The 24,760-nt window shown below is 45.7% G+C and overlaps 1 protein-coding gene across 3 annotated transcripts in view; it reads right to left on the reverse strand.

Moving 5' to 3' along the window:
• ssbp4 (single stranded DNA binding protein 4) overlaps positions 1 to 24,760 on the reverse strand; it is an 86,879-nt gene that overhangs the window by 14,669 nt on the left and 47,450 nt on the right. For all 3 annotated transcript variants that reach the window (XM_005932451.3, XM_005932452.3, XM_042217053.1), the window contains one exon: positions 8,296 to 8,385. In XM_005932451.3, the coding sequence (XP_005932513.1) occupies positions 8,296 to 8,385 (90 nt within the window). The remainder of the gene's footprint in view (positions 1 to 8,295; positions 8,386 to 24,760) is intronic.

The raw sequence follows: 24,760 nt of genomic DNA on the forward strand, positions 1-24,760 counted from the left end.
TGTGTGTGTGTGTGTGTGTGTGTGTGTGTGTGTGTGTGTGTGTGTGTGTGAGCATGTGTGCAAGATGAGTGGCGGTGAGTGCAAATATAAGATCTCCCTCTTTCTTCACAGGTGATAGCAGGATCTTGTCTCAGGTGCTAAGTGTGTGCTGGCTTTGATATATCTGCAGGTACAGTATGAGCACTGAAAGCGGGCTGCCGGGGGGAGGAGGGGGGGTTTACTTTAACAGGTGTGTCTTTAACATCATTTTAAAGGTAAAGGATTATGGGAGTGCCCTTGACACTCGCTGGTTGACAGTATTAGTGCAGTTTACTCAAATAGACACCAACACACAGTTATCGGCTACACCACTGTACACTAGATTACACTTCTCCTAATAAAAGGGCCAATTTTAAATATTAAATGTATAAAAATCTAAAATAAACATAACTTTATGCAAATATTCTGCACGCTTGCCTAAAATGGACCTATTATACTAATATATATTATAACTACAGTGCAGTGGTTGTTAGCGCTGTCAGCTTATAGCAAAAAGATTTGAATCCACTGGCAGGGTGGGGCTGTCCTGTTGACATGCTTAGACTATTCCAGCTTCCTCCCACGGTCCAAAGACACACACAATAGACTAATTGGTTATTCTAAATTGTAGGTATGAATGTGAGCGTGCTTCAGATTGCTCTAAGTGCTCAGTTTCAGACTGTTCTTTTCTACTCCTGGCTCTGTGTGATGTCCCCGAGCAGGGATATCACAGCTCTGGCTGTATGCACAGAAGCTCCTCCCAGTGCTGTTCAAATAGTTTTGCTTGCAAGAGGCAGCCAATCAGAAAGATATAGAATTTGTAGAATAAGTTTGGCATACATACGTTTGCACGACATTGTGATACTACTGCTCTCTCGCGAATAGCTGTAATTTTTAATTTTAATTATCAGAGCAAAATCATCAATCATCATATCTGCTGATGATGTTTCAGTTGACTGACTTTCAGCTAAACACACACAGCTGTTAGACAAGCGTGCCTCTTCACTCGTGTGCATCGCTTTCCATGTAAGAGGCAGCTGCACATGTACCTGCTTCTCTTTTGCATCAGAGCTAGAGAGAAGCAGGTACATCCACCCTCCGGCTCTACCTCACTTTCCCACCCGGCCCACTGCTCCACCCTCCCCGTGTGAGTGCTCTGTCGGCGCTCCGCCATCCAAGCCACAGAGCTCGACACCAGGAACCTGGAACTACAGCGGAAAAATAAACACGCCTGACTGACAGCTCGAAACAAGCGAGTTCCCACGGGCACGGATACAGTACTGCTGCACTGCCAGGTACGCCATACAAGAGCACAGATTTTGGCAGGAGAGATGAGCTCGTACTTACGCATGAAAATAACACTGCTCATGAGCAGAAGCACGTATTCAAGGACTTGTTACCCTTTATAAAAGGCAGAAGCAGCAGCAGGGCTCTTCAGACAGGTGCTTCCTCTCCCTGTGAGATGTGTCAGTTTACCTTTCATTGATTCTATTAATCTCATCATCATCTGAGACGTAGTCAAGTCTCCACAAAAGCCACTTTTTAACCAGCAACGCGACATGCAAACCTGGACGTGTTTATTTAGTTGTACATGCAGCACAGAGATGGCGTGCCGGCACAGTTATGACGTCTGTGCCGGTACCACTGTGGGTTTTTTCTGCCACTCCGTGTGCAGTGTGTATGTTCTGGGTGGTTAACACCAGCTGCACTGGCTCGCTCTGTCTCTCAGCAGGTTCACACTGAGGCTAATGCAGCGCTAGCTCTGTCTGACCTCAGAGGTTACTGTTGTTGCCGAGCCAGAGTGTGTGTGTGTGTTTGTGTGTGTCTAACAAGACACCCCTGCGGGGTCTGACTGCACTGACCCAGCTGCAGCAGTCTGATTCTCATCCCGCCCCCCACACACACACAGCCTAGTTTCAGTCGCTCGAGAGGACACCGCATTGACTTGCATTCATCTTTCAGAGCCGTACCCTCGCACATAACCATGAGCGTTTCCTGCCTCACCTGAATCTTTGACATAACCATCACGTAATCCTTAAACTACTTTCACCAGTTTTACCAGCTGGTCACATGGGGAACATCTTCTCGTCCCCATATGGAGGTCTCAACATGATGATTGTGAGAACAAATTTTTGTTCCTGCAGGGTAGATAATACACAATCTCATTCACGCTCTCTCTCGCACACACTCACACACACACTTGCTCAGAAACTACACACAGAAACACTCACAGTGCTCCTCTCTTGTTCTTCTCTATAATGTACCATAATGGAGCGTAGCTCCTTTGACTGGGCCTCCCCAGGCCTTCCTGCTATTACATCTGAATGGGCCAGCATATGGCCTTTATGGCTCTACTGTTCCCTCTACAGGTCCCCGCAGAGAGAGGGAGCGAGAGAACATTTCAACTGTCGTGGAGGTATATGCAGGGCGAGTTTGAAAAGTAGCTTGCTTGGAGAGTGTGCGAGTGTGCGTGAGCTTGTGTGGCGTTGTTTGTGTATTCGTGTGGGAGAGGGGAAGGAGGAGGGGGAGCGTTAAATGAAGCAATTAATAAAATCATTTTCTACCCGGCTAAGGAGATAACAGCTTGGCACAGTACCACAAACCCATCAACGCAACCCCCTCGCCTCCTCACCGCTCATTTCAGCTTAAGGAAGACCCACACTGCTGCCCCTGATGGACCACTAACAGAAAGAGTGAGAGCGAGGGAGAGAGGGGTGGAAGAGTAGCAGCCTGCTGAGGGTTTTTCACCTGTTTATAGCTGCCAACACTAGAGGGCAGTGTGTAACTTCTGTCAAACTTCTGGACACACACACACACACACACACACACACACACACACACACAACACACACTGCACACGCACGCGAACGGCACACAGCAGCGCACACACACACACACACACACACACACACACACACACACACACACTGAGCACACTCACACACACACACACACACACACACACACACACACAAACACACACACACACACACACACACACACACACACACACTGAATGCACACTCATTGTCATTCCTTGCTAACATTCCAGAGAGAGCAGCAGTGGCAGCAGTGGGTCTCCTGCTAGCTCATGCTATACAACATGGCAACATGTCAGCTCAGAGACGGGAGCACGCGATCAGGAGTGTTTTCTCCCGGAGGATAGCCGTTAACCCGCTGGGACGGTGCCAAATTATTTACAGTATCGTGCAAAGGTTTTTGAGGTTTTAAACATTAATAGGCGGCACAGCCAAGAAGCATCTGATCAGCAGCAGGACGAGTCCAGAGTCAGAAAAGAAAAATTAGCAACAAGAACAAGGGACACTGCTACAGGCGATATGCTCCCCCCCTCCCAGAGGCATGGCCTCAGTAATCATGAGTATCAATGGAAAGTTCCCCAAAATGGAGCCACCTGCTTTTTAATTGATGAAAACTATTCATGCTTACTTCACTGTTGGTGCTTAAGGCTTCTGCCCATCCATTGGTGCACCAGTGTGGATCTGTGAGAAGGATTGTGGGAATTCAACCAATGTAGAGGCCGCAGGGACACGTTTCCAAAAAGCCAAAAGCATGCAGTACGACAGCCGTGATGCTACGTGCTGGTCGAATGTTGACTGGCTGAAAATTTGTCTTTTCGAAAGGAGCAACAAATGAGTTAAGCACAAAGCAGTACAAAAGCACACCTCAAACAACGGCAGCAGGGACACTTTACGTTGTTTTAACTCTCAGCTTCACGAAACGACAAAGAAGGTCTTTGTCCATTGTGAATTTCCAGACGGAGCAGCGATGTATTGCCAACTTAATCGCCACGTATGGGGAGAGGGGGCTGCTACGCAATATAGCGGAAGTGTGCTCATTGGCAGGACGTGGTGGCGACGCCGCTCGCCACTGCTTCGCCCACATTCTTCTGCTCTCTGCGTGTTGTTCATCGCGAGGTGATGCCGTCCTCCAAAAAGCCAACAGCACGTTGCCTTCTGGTTGCAGTGCACGGCTACAACATGCAGACACGGTCTACAAAGATACTGAAGCAATACTACACCAGGACCTGAGCTCTTTCACCAACACGCAGAGAAACATGTGATGTTTGCCTCTAAACAGATGAAATCACGTGATGGTGGAGGTGAAGCATGAACAGCAGGAGAAAACGGCTTCATTCATTATTATCATTCATCATTAATGTTCATGAGCCAAGTCTAAAGGAAAGTGCAGGTACACGATGCAGAGAAAAGGTTTTCCCGAGTACCGCTTCTCATTTTAAAGTCTGTCATTCAAGGGGAATTGTTGGGTATGATCTTTGTGGCTGTCCTCTCAAGGATAAGCAGAGTCCCTCTTCTCAGTGGAAAGTTTTGACTCGTCTGGGTCCTTTGACATCTGTGTCTTCCACTCACGCTGCTTTTTCACATGTGTTAGAAAAGCAGATTAAACATTTTTGCATAACTTTTTAAATATGTCGGTGGTTTTTGTTGAGAGGTTGAACACTGTTACACCTCACTTTGTTAACTTTGGGCAACTTTGTGATTATCCCTCTGTAAAGTCCGCAATCTCCACTAAAGGACCGGCGCTGGCCCTAACAGAAGAAATAATATTTCAGATGCTATTCCTCAATCACTTCTGTACGGTTTGCAGTCTGTCATTCACTTTCCGAAGCACTTCACCTTATTTATCTGCATCTTTGTAATACGACTGACCGGACTGAACCCCGAGCCCAGTCTTACCTTTGATAAATAAATTACCGAGCGCAGATGTCTCCCTAATTCGCCATGTGCGTGCCATGTGTCAGCTTTGAACAGGTTCTTAAATTTGCCTTTGATACCTGGGTTGCTTGTTCTTAAATGTGTAATCAAACCTAATCCTCTTGTTGTGCTTTTTCGTGTTGTCCCTGAAGAGCTGCAATTACCTGCCGTAAATTGCACAGCCTTTGACTCTCGATCCTCTTTTTTATTTTTTTTTTGGCAAGAGGAACAATTCCAGTTTAGTAGAGAGAGGATGCCCCACCCCGGCTGGTTTACACCCCTACGAGAGTGCGCTCTGTGTTTTTGACTGCGTTACGTGTCGTGTGTAGATCACAGAAGCAGCTCGAGAGCGAGGCGCTTCAGATCATTTAATGTTCATTTTCTCATTTGAAAAAAAAAAAGATTTTGGAAAGACTCCCCTGACATCTCACTGTCCTCTTCTTTTTCCCCTCCTCCACCCTCCTCTATCTCTCCTTGTTGCCTCTCGTCCCTAATTTTCCCTCCCCCCCTCCTCCCCCGTGTCATCTCCCCTTTTGCTTGCCCTCCCCAGAGGGCTATGATGCAGCAGCGATGGACTTCTGCTGAGAGACGAAGGACTACACACCAAACGTGTAGACACTTATTCTATTCTCTTTCTTCTGTCTGTCTTTCTGCCTAAATGATGCCTCCCCCCCCCCTCCCCCGCGCCCACCCCCGAATGCCAGGCTCACCCTGTGAGCTACACATTAGGATAACATGAAGGAAGACCCTCCTCCTCCCATCTCTATTTTCCTCCAGTGTCCTGTCTTTGCCCCTCATCCCTCTCTCCCAGGACTGGAGCCAATAACAGTGTTGGGGTCACCTATGTTAATTGCTATGCTAGAGCAACTGGGAAAAAACACACACACAGCACACACGAGCAGTTCACACACAGTCGGTGAGTAAGCATGTGTCACTGAAGCGGCGTGTGAGAAATAATAGTTTCAAAAACAAGGGAAATGGAGAGAGTGAAGAAATGTCATGAAGAAGGATACCTGGCGTGTGAAGGAGAAGGTGAGGGAGGGAGAAGGTGGGAAAGGAAGCCGACCCAGAGTTCAGATGAGAAATGACCGAAACGCCGAGGAAATTTCGCTTAGCTCGATGTAATCCATTCACAATTCTACGGCAAGACTGTGGTCCACTCGACTAACCGTATCTCAGGAGTGACTGAGGACACGAGCACAATTTCAACAATGTGTGCGAAGGGGGGGTGAAACAGCTTCCCCTTCATTTGAATGAACAAATGCAATGCAGAATTCTCAGCAGCCTGCACTTTCAGCGTGGACCGCAGCCATTAGTTCAATGGGGAATTAATGTCAGCTACCTACAGAAAGCAATGAGCGGGGCTTCGGCTCTGGCTCATGTTGAAGGATGCTGTTGTACCACTAACAGTGTGAGCTTGATTTAGGGAAATCTTTGCAGTGGCACTGGGAGCATTTTGTCTCGGTGCACTGTGCAGGCTCTGTGCTCGCACCTTTGTTTTCTTGTTTTCTTCACCTTTTCCTGCTTTGCTCAGCTAATCTGAGCTGAAGAGGGGAGGAGAAAGAGAAGAAGGATGGATGAAAAGAGAAGAAAAGATGAAAGTGAATACAGCATCCATCCCTCCTTGTTCTCCTCCTCTCTGCCCATCCTGTCTGTCTGTCTGTCTGCCCTGCACACAGGGTCTATTTATGGAAAGCAATGTCACTCACGCAACACCATCAGATAGCTCTCTCCCTGGCCTGCTCACTGCTCATACATCATTAACATTCTCTACCACCCCAGCATGTACATGCATGCGCGCGCACACACACACACACACAGAACATGACACGCTGCCAATCAAACAAGAAAAAACAGGCTGTACTCAAACTGTACGTATGGAAACATCAGGTATGCTATAGACAGAGAGTGAGAGGAAATTTGTGCAGCATGCTTACAGCACTGAGCATGTTTAATTATACTCACAAAGGATTAATAAAGTAAAGTATTATTCTTAAAGACTTATTGTAATTTTATTGCATTGCCTGGTCAGCCAACTCCTGTGTTTGATGTTTAACTCAGGAGAAAGTCTTTAAATGGCTGAGACGCTAGCAAGACTCTTACACATCACAGGGATTTACAAACAAAAATCTCAAAAATAAAACTTTAAAAATAAAGTAACAATAAATGCATTAATAAACATCTTTGTTTATTAATTTAAGGAAAATTAATTAAATTTAAAAGAATATATATATATATATATATATATATATATATAATATATATATTATATATATATATATATATATATATATATATATATATATGATATATATATATATATATATCAACCAATGTGAGCACGAGGCTGGGATCTGGTGACTGAATATTATATATTCAATATTCTGCTGACAGTTATTGATCTTACATGGTTAGCAGGACAACCCTTCTAGCTAGCATTAGCGATTGAAGGAGCTTTGTTATCTTTGGACAGAGAGGACTTTTTCCAAACTCTAACCAATAAAATTCAGCAGCCGGTCGGCAACTCCTTGGCAACCAATGGTCGCTAGGGAAAAACGCTCGGTTACAGACCAGAGGGAAAGGGTTGCTCTCGGCTGCTGCGTTGAAAGCCACCAAAAACAACCTTGTGATTGCTTTGGTGTCTTTGCAGACAGCTCCTTTACGTGACCTACAGACTGCGTGGAAACTGTCAGTAAATGGAGCTGAGTTGGCTGAATGTTGTACTACTCCTTTAAAGGCTCCACTCCACAAGAAGATGTCCAGGGTTTCGCTAAATGACATCAAACTTTTGCAGGGGATGAATGCCCTCTTCCTTCCGTAGGCGTTTCACCTGAATTGCTCGTGGTATAATGTGAAAAATCTCATATTTGCTGGTGACTTCTTTCTTACTCAAACTGTCTGCTGTAGAAAAGCTGCTTTAAGCCAATTCAGATTTCCTGTTCTCACCCTCAGCAATTCACAGCATATCTTTGGGGGTACAGTTACTTTAAAACCTCAATTTTGTAAATGTTACGAGTTTAATGTGTGTCACAGTGTCAAATAAGGCTCCTATATGTCCTCATTTGAATATGAGAGAGTGACGGAAACAGAGAAAAGAGTGCGAGTGACCTCGTCAGCCTTTGAGACAGCCCTCAGAGAACAGTGATGACAGGAGGAATTAGTGAAGCAACACAGACCAGAGAAAATAGCCTCCTCTTCACTCTGCTTTTTCCTCCCCTCCCAGCAAACCCAACACCTCCTTCACTTGCAAAGGCATTTCATATTCTGGAAAGCACACAGTAACACAGAAAACTCTACGGGTAGAGTCTAGAGCAGCAGACAGAGCACCAGGAGTTAACATCCCGGGCATATGGACATATGGGATGGACGCAGAGAGACAGAGAAGGGAACACATCTGGACAGGGATTAGGACAGCTAAACAGGCTAAAAAAAGGAGGAGGAGACAGAGGGATAGGCTTAGCCATGGCTAAGGGAGGGGTGATGGTTGGAGGTGATTGTGGGGGTGGGTGAGGGATGAAGTCAGACGGAAGGTCATTTTTCTTACTTGAAAGAAGCCCGGGGGCATGGGTCCTCCTGGCATGCCATCATTGGGTGGCATGTTGCCCATCACTGGACTGGGAGCAGCGGCCGCGCTCTGAAAGAACAACCACAACAAAACCAAAATAAAAGCCTCTGCATTTCCCTTCAGCGGATTAACACACAGTCACGGGACAATCAGCGATCGGCAAGGTGTTAAAACAATCCTGTGTCTGCCGAAATTAATAGAAAGAGATACGCGCTGTTCGGAAATGATTTGCCATCAAACTTTTTTCCTTTTTTTCACCCTGATTGCGCTCTTTCTGGAGCAAATGGAGCAATTACAGATATCTCACGATATCTGACGGAGATATGATTGTCTGGGCGCTGTGATAAACCAATCGATGGACACAAAAACAAAATGCAAATATGGTAATTTAGTGGGAACATTAAGGAAGGAATTCTGTGGGTTTGGAGTAAACTAGTTTCCCTGTTGCGCTATGAATGGACAGCACTTTTTTCCAATAACTGCTAAAGTTAAAAAAAACAAAAAACAAAAACAGGGCATAAATGTGTCACTTGAATGCATCTATGACTTGTATTGATTTTGGACTGTATTTAATCTTTTCTCTCACAGTAATAATGATGCTAAACATCAGGGAGAAGAGACAGATGTGGCGCTGCCTCAGTCGTGCCGACCATCAGCACATCGTTGGCATGGCCAGGGCAATGCGAGGAGCAATTAAAAAAAGTTGCAATGATTCCTGTGGAAGAAGAACTGAAAAGCTAAGACCGCACAGATACCCCGACATCTAACAAGCAACCCGTCTTAATGTCTTCCAGACACGACCTAGATGTTGTTACTCCAAAGGCTGTGGAGGATGGACGGGTGTACCAAAATAGTCACTGTTGCTTTCTCTTAAAGATGAACACAATCTAACGGCCTTAACTATAACCATGGGTCTTTTGATTAAGCATAACCAATTAAAAGCCTCAATATCTGCTATTGAACATGAATGCAAATCCACATAATTTACAAATGCACATACACAGCGCTCTCCTCCAGCCCTTCCCCCACTGTAACCGGAGCTCCGCTCACTTCCCTCCGTGCCTCGCCTGACCTGCACAGCCCAGACACTAACTAGCACACCCCGGGGCCACGAGGCAGGGCGCGCACAATCGCGCATGCAAAAACTGCAGCGGCAAAAGGGTGTGAATCTGTGGGGCTCTGAAAACAACCGTGACAGAGCACGGATGTGGCATCGACAAAAGTAAGGCAAGAGCCAAAACTGGAAAGAGAAAGGCATAAAGGAGAGAGGGGAGACATTTAAACTGAAAAGGCTGGCAAACAATAGGAAGCGGGCCGAGAGAGGAAGAGCTGGAGAGCTCTCTCAGAGGGTGAGGAGAGGTCAGACAGTGAAGAAGAGCTTAGTACAGATGCTTCTATATTACTCTCAGGTCTATGTGTGAACTGTCAGTTCTTTCCAGCCTCAACAGTAGACAAGCATGAAGAGGAAGAGGTCAAGAGGATCTTCCAAACCTTAAAATAAAGAATACAGCACACAGATAAAAAATGGACACTCACCCCTCTTATAATAAGTGCTAAGCATCATTTTTCTTCCTTCCACTGTGACCTGGTGGCCTGGGAAGCATGTGAACTCTCCCAATGTTTCTTTTAACGCATAAATGCCAAATAACTCAGGTCTTAAATGAGACTCAGTCTCACAGACATCTGCGACAGGGGGACAAAGTCTTTGGCCCCAAAGAGTCTGTTTAGCCTTCATGTGACAGGACAGAGAAAAGAAGACAAGAAAGCTGGGAGAAAGACCGGGGTAGATATGCAGTTAGCTTTAGTATTAGCTTTAACCCGGTGAACCATACTGATGTCCCGCAGAAACAATCTCAAAATCATTGGCTACAGTCTGTAAACAGTTAATCAGTTTTTTAAAGTACATCTGTATTTGTAAACAGTGATTAGCAGATGGAACAGGAAGTCTTGTGTAGTTGTCCATTGTCCCCAGAGGCTACCACGATGTCCACACAGGAAGCAACGAGCAGCAACTCGGCAACCAGAGACCAGAGCCATTCAGCAGCGACACAAACAGGTGCAAGTAAGGGGAAAACTATTAAACATAAAAACGTGAAATTCTCACTAGTCTTTTTGACCATCAGAGCAAATCAGGATGTGTTGTTTAGGAAGATGCATAAAAAAATGACAGAGTATTGAGTAGTTAAAATATGGAAAGAAAAAGTCCTGTATATGAGCACACACTATTGGTATGTAGCCGAATTTCACAATATTACTTGTTACCGTGAAGGACATGAGAGCATCGAAGGTCCCCGACCATCACGTGTGGGCGGGGCTTTAGTCAGCAATCGCTTCCCAGGTTGAAAAGGGTCCGACAGGTCAGGTCAGGTCAGGTAATGGGGTTGGCCTAAGCAACAGATTGGGTCCCATAGAAGCATGATCGTGGCAGATGATTTGTGTTGTTTCAGATCTCGAGCCTGTGTGTGTTTGCGTATGAGAGGGTTTGAATGGATCCATTATTAGGTCTGATTATGCTAATAATCACTGCAGGATTAAAAATTTTTTTTTTTTAAAAAAAAGTGTTTTCTGAATCAAGATGGAGTGTGTGAACTGCGAAAAGAAGTCGCTGCTTGTTACTTGGTTTTGGTGAGGGACTCCTTTGTGCATAATTTGGGCTTCTGTACTTCTAGGAGCCATATTGATGGAGCAACTGAAAAATAAAAATAAGGGCGCGAGACTGTAAAGTGTGCAGTGGTGCGCTTTTTTCTCCTGTTGAACAATGGGCAGCAAAAACAATGGGCTGAATACTGTACATATTGACATACATGCGTCCACACCAACACAAACACACGTGCGCACGGTTAACCAACTGCGGTTTGTCTCAGCGCTTTAACGGCTGTGCGGAGGGAGGGAGGGAGAAAATAGGAAGATGAAATAAGAATGAGAAAAAGGAAAAGAGAAGATAGCTCGATAGACAGCAGGACATCTTAGAGGGAGGAGGAAGAGTGAATGGAAGTGGTGCTGGCATGTAAGTACGTGTGACGAGTGTGTGTGTGTGTGTGTGTGTGTGTGTGTGTGTGTGTGTGTGTGTGTGTGTGTGTGTGTGTGTGTGTGTGTGTGTGTGGCGAGTGAGTGTGTGCGTACGCGCGAGCCTGCCTGCCTCAGCCAGCCAACGAGGCTCCACAGTACTCAGGTGAAGCAGCAGCAAAAGGCCCCTTCTCCTAGTTGCCATGACAACCCCGACCTCAGCTCCTGCTCTCCAGTGCCCATTAAAACCCTCAGGCCGTCAATCATCAGCATGGCCAGGGAGCAGAGAGAGGGAGAGAGGGAGAAAGCGATAGGTGGAGGGAGAGAAAAGCAAAAAGAAAGAGAGAGAAGAGAAAGAGGAGGAAAAGATAGAAAAAGAAACAGACGTGGAGTTTAAAGCAGCCTGTGGCTTTTGATAGCTGCTGCCCTTTTTGCCACAGCTATCTCTCTCCTTTTCTTCCCTCCGCACAAACAAACCCGATACACAAAACCTCCACAGTGCTAACTCCTCACCACCGTCGCTCTCCTTCAGCTCTCTCTCCATCCCCACCGAGCCAGCCAATAATCAGCGCCGCATTTCTACGACACGTATTAGGCCCATTGTAGGCTGAAAAAAATTACAAAGCCGCGAGAGGGTAATATTCAGAGAGAATACAGTCACGAAAAAGCTCAGCTGTTCTCTGAGATTAAAGTGGAGCATCTAGACGAAACAAAGCCTCGCAAAGTTACAAGACAAAATATTTTCGGAGATTATAAAACGATAACTTCATCACAAATACCCGCCGATGTCATACGCAGAAGAGCGATGCTGATGTAAGCGGCGATGCTGTTGCATTAGTCCATTGTGTTGAAGCTGCTGATCCACAAAAGCCATCACCTCGTCCAAATCAGCACACGCTTCTTCATGAATAGGCCAAATTCACTGCAATCGTTCTTCCAAGCTACAATCAAAAAATTTGACTGCGAATTTGGTCATTATTTCAAAAAAATGAGCCAAGAATCCAGCTCTTCCACTGAAACAGCGACTCTCAGCAGAAACGTTTACGACCAGTGACGCCTGCAATACGCCACTTTTATAACATTACTTCGTGATCCCGTCTTTCCCAAACACAAGGTTTTCTCTTGGTTCACTTGTAACTAATGAACTTACACGATTGATATGCGACATCTTCATTTCTTAACCCTGCATCCATCCATGCCGCCTCCATGTTTTGCAAATGAGCTAAATGAGTTAAGGATATTCTCTCGTCTCTGCTGATGCGTGACGAGATTCACAGCATCTGAAGTCTTTTTGTGTCTGTGAGGTGCATCTGTTTAACGCTGTAGTTTCACTTGTTGGAAAGACTCTTTCCAAAAGTTAGACGAATAGATTGATATCACTGTCATATCTTTTCTGGTAAATAAGCTAAAGCCAGAAGCCAGTAAGTTCAGCAAACACGGGAGAACAGCACACGAGGCTCAGCTGGAAGAGGAGCATAAATCTTTCCGTGTAACTCTTCAAGCAAGAAAACAAAGGAGCGCATTTCTCAAACTGTAATCCATTCTATAATAACACAGACCGCACTGTGCTTGAGACAAAGGCTAAATAACGAAAATAAACTTCATATTTCAGTTTGTTCTCTTAGCGTTTATAATTGAGACGACTTGAATCTCTCCAACGAGCGATAAGATGATCAGCAGCTGCCATTTTGAGGTGTCCCATGATGTGACATAACCACGGCAATCTTTACCATCGCCGGCTTGCACGAGATGCGAGAGAGGCATTATCGGAGGACGTGCATTTGACAATTTCCTCTAACAGAAGGGGGTCTGCCCTCCTTTGGCCCCTTGTTGTGATCCTCTTTAGTGCCACGGTGGAGGCTGGCTAACCGGCTAGGTCCACAGACAGTGAGTGAGCGGCTCTATCTGCCCAGTGATCAGACCTCAGCTTCCAGGGGGTAATGGATCTGCCGTTATCTGGGTCCAGACAAGCAGGCCAACACACTGCTACCTGCTGGTCACAACAACACTGATACTGACCTGTTAGTATCTGTGTGAGTGTGTCTGAATATCTGTGTGGAAGCCTGTGTTTATTTCCGTTTCCAAGGGTTTAGCCTGACCTGACTGTACTCACGCAGAAACACATGAAACCGCCCAAACCGAGATCCTCTGACCACAAAGTTCACGCATGCAGCCACACACAGAGTAACAGAGTCCAGTCCAAGCTCGTGTTTCCCAAAACAGGGCATCGCTTTATTTTTCATTCTTTGTCTGCTGCACAAAAAAGCATAAACTGCTGAAGAGCAGGTGAGATGAAGTTGTTAATGTAAACAACGAAGACAGAGCGAAGCCTTGTGATTCGGTTATGGCTGACGTTCACGTAAAGTTACACAGAGATGTGTTTGCACACGCGTGTCTCACGCCAGAGTGAGCGCTCTGTTATGTGTCTATGTATTTAGTTCCTGTTGGTTTCATGTGGCCCGTGTGCAAACCAAACCAGGAATTACTTTTCACAACCCTGCTGACTGTCACTGCGATCGCCGTCTCCTCCCATCTCTCCCATTTGTCCTTCTGTCACGGCCCTCCTTCTCCTCCCCTTAGCTTCAAGTGCTCCAATAACTGTCAGTGAAGTCAACTCTATAAAGATTAGCAGCGAGGCAGCTCGGCGTGAGCGGCGCTGCCGGCCGACAGACGGCTCCGATCGATGGAAGACAGAGAACTGCCGGTTCGCTCTGCCAGGAACCCTGCTCCAAACCCTGCCACATGGAAATCCCCTCAATGGCTGGGTCTGCTCTGTGTGCAGACACACACACACACACACACACACACACACACACACACACACACACACACACCAGGTATGCAGAAAAATCTGCATGGTAAGTATGCACAGGGGTGTTCTTGCACACAAACACACACATATGCTGTTGCCTTCCCATAGCTCTGGCAGCTGTTATGTCAATCAGGTGAATTAATTACCGGTAAACAAATCTGCTTGGGATCCCCCCGCAGTACACACACACACACAAACAAACACACACACACATCCCTCCTCCTCGCACTGTTCCTGTCTCTGAACCATCTCCTCCCAACATTAGGGCCCCAGACGCCCGGAGCAGCCTCCCAGCTACCCAGTTATTGCTCTGAGCTGGAAGCCCAGAGGGAAAGCGCTGTGAGAGGGGACGCCGCCCGGATCTCCCCACGCAGCCCCGGAGCACACACCTAAACTCCCACTACACCTCTCAGGATAACCAATCAACCCATGGCAATCCACACACTACCTGTCAGGGAAGAAAACAAATTACTGTGGACACACACACGCAGACACAGTGAGATGAAACAAACAAATGCAGAAACACAAACTATTCTCCTCGTCAACTGCTGCCTCTTGTAAACATCATATTGATGCGGTGGCTCTCTGTGGATGGAAGCTGACAGAGTGAAGAGGAGGGAACACCACGTGACCGACAAACAGCCTGAAATAAGGAAAGCCAAGCAAACAAAAACAGAAATTTTGTTTGATGTTTATACGTAAATCGGGAGGAATTAGCATTTTCTGGATCATTTCAATGTATTACTAAAGTTTTACTTTAGCTTTGGTCCTTGACAGTCTTAATAATAAAAACAAAGAGAACAAGGCGCCATCACCAAAAACACAAGAAGTCGGACAATCGGGGAGGATTTAAGAGGATTTAGTCTCATCTGCATTAAGGAACAAAGGCGCACAGCAACAGCCGGTTCAACTTTCGCCAGATGACCTTTATTGTGTGGATACACGTTTTTTGTGGATGATCACTTTTATGGCTTTATGTCCAAAATAAGTGGTTCTGTTGAGGATCCGGTTAACCTAATATTTGTCTCCAATCTGACCATCTGACCAATCAAATCAGGTTGACTGACGTCACCGCTGTCAGTGTGAAGGAAGAGGATTTTGCCGACCTCAAAAGGAGGAGGAAGAAGAAGCTGCCATCTTGTATCTTATTAAAAAAAAAGAAAGAAGGAAAAGTAAATGTATCTCTTTGATATATCACAATGTTAATATTTTTTAAAGGGGTAACGTAACAACCAACCGTGACCAAATGTATCTTTTTCTCTCTTTGTGATTAAGACTGTAGTTAGTACAAAACAAGCGATCTAAAAATGCTGCACTGGGCTCGCAGAAATCTCATGAAAACAACAATAAAAGTAATATAATAAACAAAACATGTTGAAAATGACTCGCAGCATACTTTATGAAGTCTTTAACTCAACGCTAAAGCTAAACTCTGAGTGAAATGTGACACAAACACGGATAAACTAAGTAAAACACATATTTACGGAGACTAATTTAGTTCCTGGCCTCCTGACATACACTTGTGTACCTTCACACGCCTTTACCGGCGCTCGGCAGTTAATGACCAAAGCTTGGCGATGGCCCGCTGCTCTCTTGGTGACCCTTTCTGACACCGGTCCCCCCTGCTGGCACTTCTCTTTAATTACACACACAAACATGTGTGCAGACACACAAACACACACTGATATTCAGCTCCTGCCTCCCACTCCGCCCGTGGCCTTTCACTCCCTCATTAGACAGTTGGTGTTGGGTGGAAAGCCACGACAGAACCAGAGGACAGGGTGCCGCGATGACGCTTGTCGGCGAGCACGCGCATACACACTTTAAGCAAAGGATGAGGAGTTACACGTGCACAAAGCTAAATGCCTAATTGAAGATTATTAATGCTGCTAATTAGGGAATAATAGAACGCTCGGAGCTCAGAAACAAAACCTAATAGACAGAGAAAGAAAGGTGTGTGAGTATTTGTCAGAGATAGGAGAAAAGGTTTTATCATGCATCCTTCCACCCTCTGAAGTATGTCTGGCTATTTCCTGAGGTGAGATGCTCAGGTGTGCAGATCATCCCCGGAAAAAGCCAGACCCGAAGATATGTGTCGCATTTATGGCTCTCTCTCAGTGTTTGCAAAAAATGTAAATAAATGTTTGTCATTTATTTACATTTTACAGCTCAGTTCCACATCTACAGCGTGTCAGGCGCCGCGCGTCCGTGTCTTTCATCAGCTGACCTTTAACACCAAGATTCAACAGTTACATGGCGAGCAATCCCTCATAAAGGAGGCGCAGACATCTCATCCTCTCTACACCAAGAACGCAATGCAGCCAAAAGCCATGTTGCTTTTTTGCCAAGCATGCGAGGTGTTCCCTATTTTCAGCTACAAAACCTCAACCTCTGCCATGGCTTTCATTATCACTTTTTCCTCTGCCATCTCCAAGCAAAAAAACAAAAAACAAAAACCAGAACACCACAGCAGAAAATCAACAGGTTCACAGCCGCTGTCTGGGCTGTGCAGAATGTAATTCTGGGAAATGCTGAGATGAAGCTGGTAACACAAAAAATTACAGAATATAAATTATAAAGGAAGGAATGACCCAAACTTCTGTTGGGCAGATGAATAAAAGCATCAGTGGATTTTACCTTCATGCACTAAAACACAGGCTAAATGTGCACACGCATGCAGACACATGTAGGGTATTCATATCTTGTGGGGACATCTAATTGACATTATGCTTTCCATAGCCCCTAACCCTAACCCTGAAAAATTAAATACCTAACCATAACCAATTGTAACCCTGACACTAAAGCCACATTTTGAGTCTCAAAAAATGCCTTCAAACATGTGGCGACCAGTATTTTGGTCCCCACAAGTATATGAATACACGCGCGCGCACACACACACACACACACACTGAATTACATGGACTCACTCTGAGACAACTGTAGTGTGCGTGTACTACACACTGACATTTAACGCACAAGTAGCATTTATATATCTGTAAATATTTATTTTCTGTAGTTTCAGACATCCATGTTCATATTGATACATCCTAGAAAACGCTGATAGCAGAATGTGGATATCACACACTTTACAACAATACAAAAAACTTCTGTATGTTTAAAAAATGGCTTGACGTCTCTGCCATTAGTAGGAAATGGAAAAACATGAGTTACAGCAATAAAATAAGGCCTGATCTTTAAAAATAAAAAAAGATGAAATGAAACTAGACTGGGCACAGAAGAAGACAATACGTGAGATTATTGTTCTTGCTGATGTTAGCGCCTAAGGAAGCAGAAGCATCCTACTCAGAAACACTGGAAAAAGCTGCTGGACCACAGTGCCACCGTTTGTCCCAGTCCACCAAAACAATCATATTTTAATAGGACAGACTCTGTGTTCGGCTGTATGGGAATCAAATCTGCAGGGATTTTTTTTTTTTTTTAAGTGCAAAAGAGGCGATAGAAGCTGCTAAAATCTACTGGAACGAGGCGACAACCGGCAATCCCTTACTTGAAAATTGAAAATAAAATATAAGATGCTTTTATTAAAGAATTATTTACCTGTAAAAAGTAAAAAAAAAAAAAAAAAAAAAAAAAAAAAAAAAAAAGAAAAAGAAGAAAAAAAAAAGAAGACATGTGGGACACGTGTTGTTTAAAGGTTTAAAGATCCCGTCCATTCATTTTGGTGAATTTTATCAAACCCACAGACTCGCTTTCACAATTGCCACTGTTGGAATCTGTTGCAGCTCCAACTTTGCCAGGATTTAATAATATAACATAACACTTTATCAGCCAGACCTCCTACGGGACTATTAAAAATGAAAAGAGTCTCTGGCAACCTTGTTAGCAATATCTACCTCCTCCTTATTCTTTGGCATTCTTTCATATTCTCATGCTCACTTCTTCCTTTCTCTCTCGCTCTGCTTTTTTCCTCATGTTGTGCTCACACAACTGGATTTTATTTCTGCAGAGCCGAGAAGGTGCAAGATGAAAAGGAGAAGGAAGTGGTGGTACCGTATACCGTGAACATAAAAAATATATGGAGAGAGGGAGAGCAGCCAAGGAGTTCCAGTTGGGCTGTACACATTCCAGAGCGCCTAAAGCAATGTGGCGAACCTCAAAGCTGAAGTCAGACGTCTGCACATCGCAGTAGTTAAACAATTACCGTTGCTATAATGCGTAATGTGCTGATAGAGAAAATTCGATGAATTACACCAAAGTTTTTACTGTCTTCTACTGTAACAGCCTGCAGATTTGTCTCACAGCCCAAATGCGATCCCGTCTGCTGAGCTGAGGTTGTGTCTGACGATTATGTTTAGCAACCAAAAGAAACACACCACACATTTAAAAAGATCTCACACCAGCCTAATCCACTCACCCCGTTTCTATTTTAATGTGTGTGTGTGTGTGTGTGTGTGTGTGTGTGTGTGTGTGTAGGCCCTGGCAGGAAGACACGCTCGCGAAGGAGCAGTCCTCCTGAGTGCCAGACGCTGGGATGGGGGGTTGGGTATGCGAGACACACACAGTCAGAAACACACACACACACACATACACACAGGATTTTGGTGCCCACAAGTATAGTAAACTTCCACTTCTTGGTCCCCACAAAGATATGAATATACGCTCACAGAAACACACACACAGTGAGAAACACACACACGGCACGCGCTACCAATTTCCATTTTGTATCCCAGAGGCACCACCACATAGGGAGCATCCACCTCATAAGTCACAACTAATGATTCAAGTATTTTGATAAATTTAGAAATTCACAAGAAGCCTGATAAGAAATAGGAGGCATGTCATCTCTTCCCTCACACTAAGGATGGATTTTAAGAATGACTTAAACCAAACACACAGACGGGTTAAGTGGTCGGGAAAGCCATCACTGACACGTGTTTTTATTTTCTTGTTTTCAGATCTTTAAGATCTGATCATTCGCTGTATTCCCTTCACACTTTATTCACGCAGTGGGAAATCTGCTGATCCCAGAATCTCGACACAGTTACATTCATCCTCTCTCCTCTTTTAAAAGAGCCTATATTCAACTTTAGCCTGATCAGCTGACTTGGTCCAGGTGCGGGGAGTTAATCAGGTTAGCGTCTTGTAACCCAGTGGCCTTGTGGACCCAGAAGCTGAACACCACCAAACCTTGTCTCCAGCCAGACAGGAGGAGGAGGAGGAGGAGGTGAGGGGAGAGAGCAAAGCACATTCCCAAGACAATGGACAGTCTGTGGAACTCCTGAAACTCTTGAGGACCCCGAGGCATGTGGAAGAGAGGCAGAGAGGGAAAATGAAGGAAGAAAGGCAGAAAGAAAAGAAGGAAAGTTGTTAGAGAAAAGAATAAACAGGTAGAAAAATAAGAGCGAAGGTAAAAGAGAAGAACTGCTGCCACAGGGAAGCGATAAGGAGAAAATTGGATGGGGTGGTGGGTGTTTCAGTAACAGGAGAAAAAGAGCTTGACAGCTGCTTTAGCTGACCCATGAGCAGTTTCAGTTCAGTACATGTGTTTCAACTGTAAACTTGTGCTTGTTCATCACGTAGCATCACACAAACCAGCAGCTCCACTGGAAAAAAAAATCCCTGATGAAAAATCCAGAATTTTACCTGGAAACGGTTAAGCCCCGAGATCCCGACGCATGTCACTTCATAATCGAATTGCTACTCTTAAACACACCATGTTTGCCGTTTCAGACAGTAACTTGGTTACTTCTGGCTGTGTCTCTTTCAGGAGAGGTCGTCTAAAGCATTAGAGAATCTCTTTAGCTGTTATTAGGACTACAAGAAATGGAGATTTGCTGACAGCAACGATATTTCCTGTTTGCGAAAAGCCAGTCAAACTGACTGCAAAGTCATGTGCAAAAATCCAAAACTAACACTATAACTGCTTTCGCAAATTAACGATATTGCAACAATTGTATCCAGAAACTGTCGCCTGTCGTGTGCAGACGTTTCAGATGCGAAATGCTTTGCGAGGTATCAGCTTGGAGACTCACCTGGGTAGAAGACACTGGAGGAAGGACACGAGACGAGATCCTCCAAACACTTATGTGCTCGAACGGACAGACTTTATACTCGGGAGCTGTCGTTGTAAAGACTGTTTAGGCTCCAGTCTGACTGCTTTGACCTTTTTTTTCTTAAGTGTAGCTCTACTGAGTAACGTTCGGGGCATCAGTGTGCTATGATGAGCTTATCAGCACTCGTATATCTGGTTATGTTTGCACCACGCTTGTAAACCATAGGCTTAAATTAGAGCTGTACATTAAGGTGTTACCCACTGATGCTGATGTGCACCAACAGCACCACCTGTGAGCTGCTGTGGATTTGGTTGATTTGGTGATTGTAAAAACAACATAAATGATGTCAAAGAAAGATTCAGTGGTCTACGCATCGGAAACAAAGCCGGCACAAACCTGCACTGCTGCGTCGGTAAATGAAGAATTAAATCAGTAAGGACTGACCAAGCAACACTATACGTCCAGTACTCGCTGGTGCTGTCAGCTGATGAAATCAGGCACAACTTGCTTTAGTTTAAAGCCAGCTTTACCCTTATCTGAACCCCTCTCTGACCAAGGAATGCACACAGAGCAAGAGCATAAGCACATTCACGATGGATGCTGCTAACAAACCTGCCCGTTTCTTCCCTGCCTGCCATCACACCTTCAAATGCCCGGCTCCCTCCCTGTCCCTCAGAGATATACTGGAAGATAAACAGCCTTGGTAGGACCTCCTGACCTCTGGACCACCAGTCGACAGGTTCCCAAGAGTTCAGCGGGGTCTGACATACAATGAGGACTGACATTAATGTCCTCTATTTGCATTCTTGCTTCCAGGAACTATTTCGGTAGCCAGGCAGCGTGGCTCAGAGACAGCGGTGTCAGAGAGGTGCTCATTCGGGGATGATTTAAGCCTCCGTTTCAGTGACACCAGCCTTTCATCCTCCACAAGAGACAAGCCAGAGAGCGCAGAGCTGCTGGTTCCCATCCAGCTATTCAGAGGTCAAAGAGCCAGCACTTCCCGGGTCGGCCTTGCAGTGTCATTAGGACGGAGGCCGACAAATATTTACTGCGAGGGAGTCACAGAGAGGACCAGATGAAGAAGAAGAAGAAGAGGAGGTAAAGATTTCCAGAGAGCACCACACTTTCTCTTGACACAAGCACACATGTAGGCAGGCGAACTCTCACCAGCATCACCATCAATAAATAAACAGAGGCTGACAGAAATATCCCCAGCATAGTCTCAGCACAGCACAGAGAGAGGACAACAGGCACGCACACACGCACACACGCACACACGCAAACACAACTCATAACACACACACACACACACACACACACAAGAATAACGTGAAGATAAAGGCTGGGAGAGATGGCAACAGAGAGACGAGAACAAGAAGGGGGAAACAGATCGAATAAAAGGGAAGCAAATAGAGGAGAAGAAAATTGAGAGATTTAAAGAACGAGAATGAAGTTCTTTGTGTTTGCTTCAGGTCTCCAGTCAGTACAAAGGATTAATGGCCGAGGTGAAACATGCTTACTGTTTCATTCCTGTTTGCAGGAAGGGTGGGGGTGGTGGGGATTTTTTTCCTTTTACCCCCTAAACACCCAGCATCCCTCTCTGCCCCCCCGCCCCATCTAACTCAGACTATTTCTTCCCCACCCTTCACCTTCACCTCTACATCCCAGACAGAGAGACTACACCAGTCTGTGTAGCCCATACTACAACACACGCGCGCGCGCACACACACACACACACACACACACGCCACCCCCCATCTGAGCCCCTCCGTCACTCCGCCTCAACTTCTGGTTCTGATTTAGCAACAACCTCCTCTACTTCTCTTCAGTACAGCTTAATGTGTGTGAGCGTGCCCGTGCGTGTGTGTGTGTGAGTGTGAGAGAGAGAGTAAATTCTGTCTCCTGCGATGGATACACCAACACATGTGCAAACACAGCCTGAGACATTTATGCCCCCTTGTGTGTATGGTTTTAAAATCACACACGCACACGCACACCATGCAGCAGCCGAGATCATATGCATGGAGACACATGCTCCCCCTCTTCAAATGATTAGTCTAAATATGCCAGTGATCACAGAACGACAGAAGACCCAGTACACAGAGAGACACACACACCACACACACACACACACACACACACACACCACGCACACACACACACACACAGAGTTTTTCAGTTGCCGTTTCCCCTCCGAGCAGTGCCAGCAGGCTGCCAAGCTGCACATAAACACGGTGCATTGCATTCACCACCTTTCTGCAGGTAAAGCACACATCAGCAGCTCTCTCTCAGGCGGAACCTTCGGCTTTGTAGCGTTAATGCTTTTACCATCAAACTGCAGAAACATCAGCGACATGACTGCACAAATTACAAGAATATTTCATATTCTAAGTGCTTGGAAAGGGGGAAAAATGTGTTTTTACATTGAGGTTAGCTTGTTAGCATTGCCTACATAATTCTGCAGCCTCTCAGACGTAACATCTGTGACGTGTTTGGCTGTGTCCATCTCACTGAAAGGTCAGAAAACTTCCTTCTCCTTCCTGTTTTCTGTCCACCTCTCGCCTCTTTTCTCTGGTAATCTCTAAAGTTTGCTCTGTCACTGCTGACCGGCCATCCACAGAGATGCAGTCTGCAGTTCATCTTCTAAATATAGCCAAACATTTTCAGTATATCCTGGAAGAGCTCCCACCACAAGGACCATTTATAATATTTGGATTTTCAACCCACATGCGAACATGTTCATCAGTCAATCAGCCTCCTTCATCATTTCTCGAAATAAAAAACACCAAAAAACAAAGTTAATGATTAAACAGTTGTGTGCATATGGCAAACAAACTGTTGAGCAATAAATGGAAACGATGTTTGGTACAGTGGTGACATCAGACAGCCAGTCAGAGCAGAGTATGTAAATTATGTGGCTGACACAACATACCCACAGAGCTACAAGCTTCACGAGAGGCGAGAAGCAACCAGCGCCTGCGTATCTGCGTCTCCAGTTTTCATGTGTAAACACGTTTTTTACGTTCAATAAAAGCAAATCTAGAGGAAAAAAAAGCATTTTTTGCTCCCTGTAGTCTCACAGTAAAACATTAAGAAACTCCACGAAGCCTTGAGGGTCTGCAAGGGTCTCACACACACACACACACACACCCTCCTGCGCCTCCTCCCCTCTCCCCGCCCTCTGCTCCCCTTTCTCCCTCTTTGCAAACCAGCACATGAACCTGAACAGGGGCACGCACAGCCCCACGAGGAGTAATGGGGTCGTTCGCCTTCCTTATCTCCTCACCCCCATAATACCCCTCCCGCCTTCTCCTTCTACCCCTCGCTTAACTTACTCCTGCTTCTCTTTCTCGCGCTCTCTCCTTCCTCCTCCCCCCTCCCCCCGACAGCCCTCAGCCAATGGCGTCTGGGTGTCAGGCAGCTCGGAGAAGCTGTTGTCATGGTGACGGGGCTCCTGTCTGTGCTCTGTCCCTCAGGCATCCCAGATCCAGAAAGCAGCATCGTGTTTACGTGAGGAGAGGAGAGGATGAGGATGAGGAGGAGATGGAGGAGGGAAAGAAAAATGCTCCACTTTGACCAGATTTTGTTCTGATGTGTCTTTGGGTTTGGAGGCCTCGGCTTGATGTGTGTGCGTGCGTGCGTGCGTGTATGTGTTATAGCCCTGCAGACACCCAGGCATCTCACACCCCTATTCCTGGCACCTCCACCCAATCTCTGACCTTTCCTGGACTCAAGCATTTGGCCACACACACACACACACACACACACACACACACACACACACACACACACACAGAATGAGACGTGAAGATAAAGGCTGGGAGAGATGGCAACAGAGAGACGAGAACAAGAAGGGGGAAACAGAGCGAATAAAAGGGAAGCAAAGAGAGGAGAAGAAAATTGAGAGATTTAAAGAACGAGAAAGAAGTTCTTTGTGTTTGCTTCAGGTCTCCAGTCAGTACAAAGGATTAATGGCCGAGGTGAAACATGCTTACTGTTTCATTCCTGTTTGCAGGAAGGGTGGGGGTGGTGGGGATTTTTTTCCTTTTACCCCCTAAACACCCAGCATCCCTCTCTGCCCCCCCGCCCCATCTAACTCAGACTATTTCTTCCCCACCCTTCACCTTCACCTCTACATCCCAGACAGAGAGACTACACCAGTCTGTGTAGCCCATACTACAACACACGCGCGCGCACACACACACGCCACCCCCCATCTGAGCCCCTCCGTCACTCCGCCTCAACTTCTGGTTCTGATTTAGCAACAACCTCCTCTACTTCTCTTCAGTACAGCTTAATGTGTGTGAGCGTGCCCGTGCGTGTGTGTGTGTGAGTGTGAGAGAGAGAGTAAATTCTGTCTCCTGCGATGGATACACCAACACATGTGCAAACACAGCCTGAGACATTTATGCCCCCTTGTGTGTATGGTTTTAAAATCACACACGCACACGCACACCATGCAGCAGCCGAGATCATATGCATGGAGACACATGCTCCCCCTCTTCAATGATTAGTCTAAATATGCCAGTGATCACAGAACGACAGGAAGACCCAGTACACAGAGAGCCACACACACACACACACACACACACACACACACACACACACACAC

The sequence above is a fragment of the Haplochromis burtoni genome, unplaced genomic scaffold (genome assembly GCF_018398535.1).
Source record: "Haplochromis burtoni strain Fernald_Lab_line unplaced genomic scaffold, NCSU_Asbu1 Contig_13, whole genome shotgun sequence".
NCBI classification, from domain to species: Eukaryota; Metazoa; Chordata; class Actinopteri; order Cichliformes; family Cichlidae; genus Haplochromis; species Haplochromis burtoni.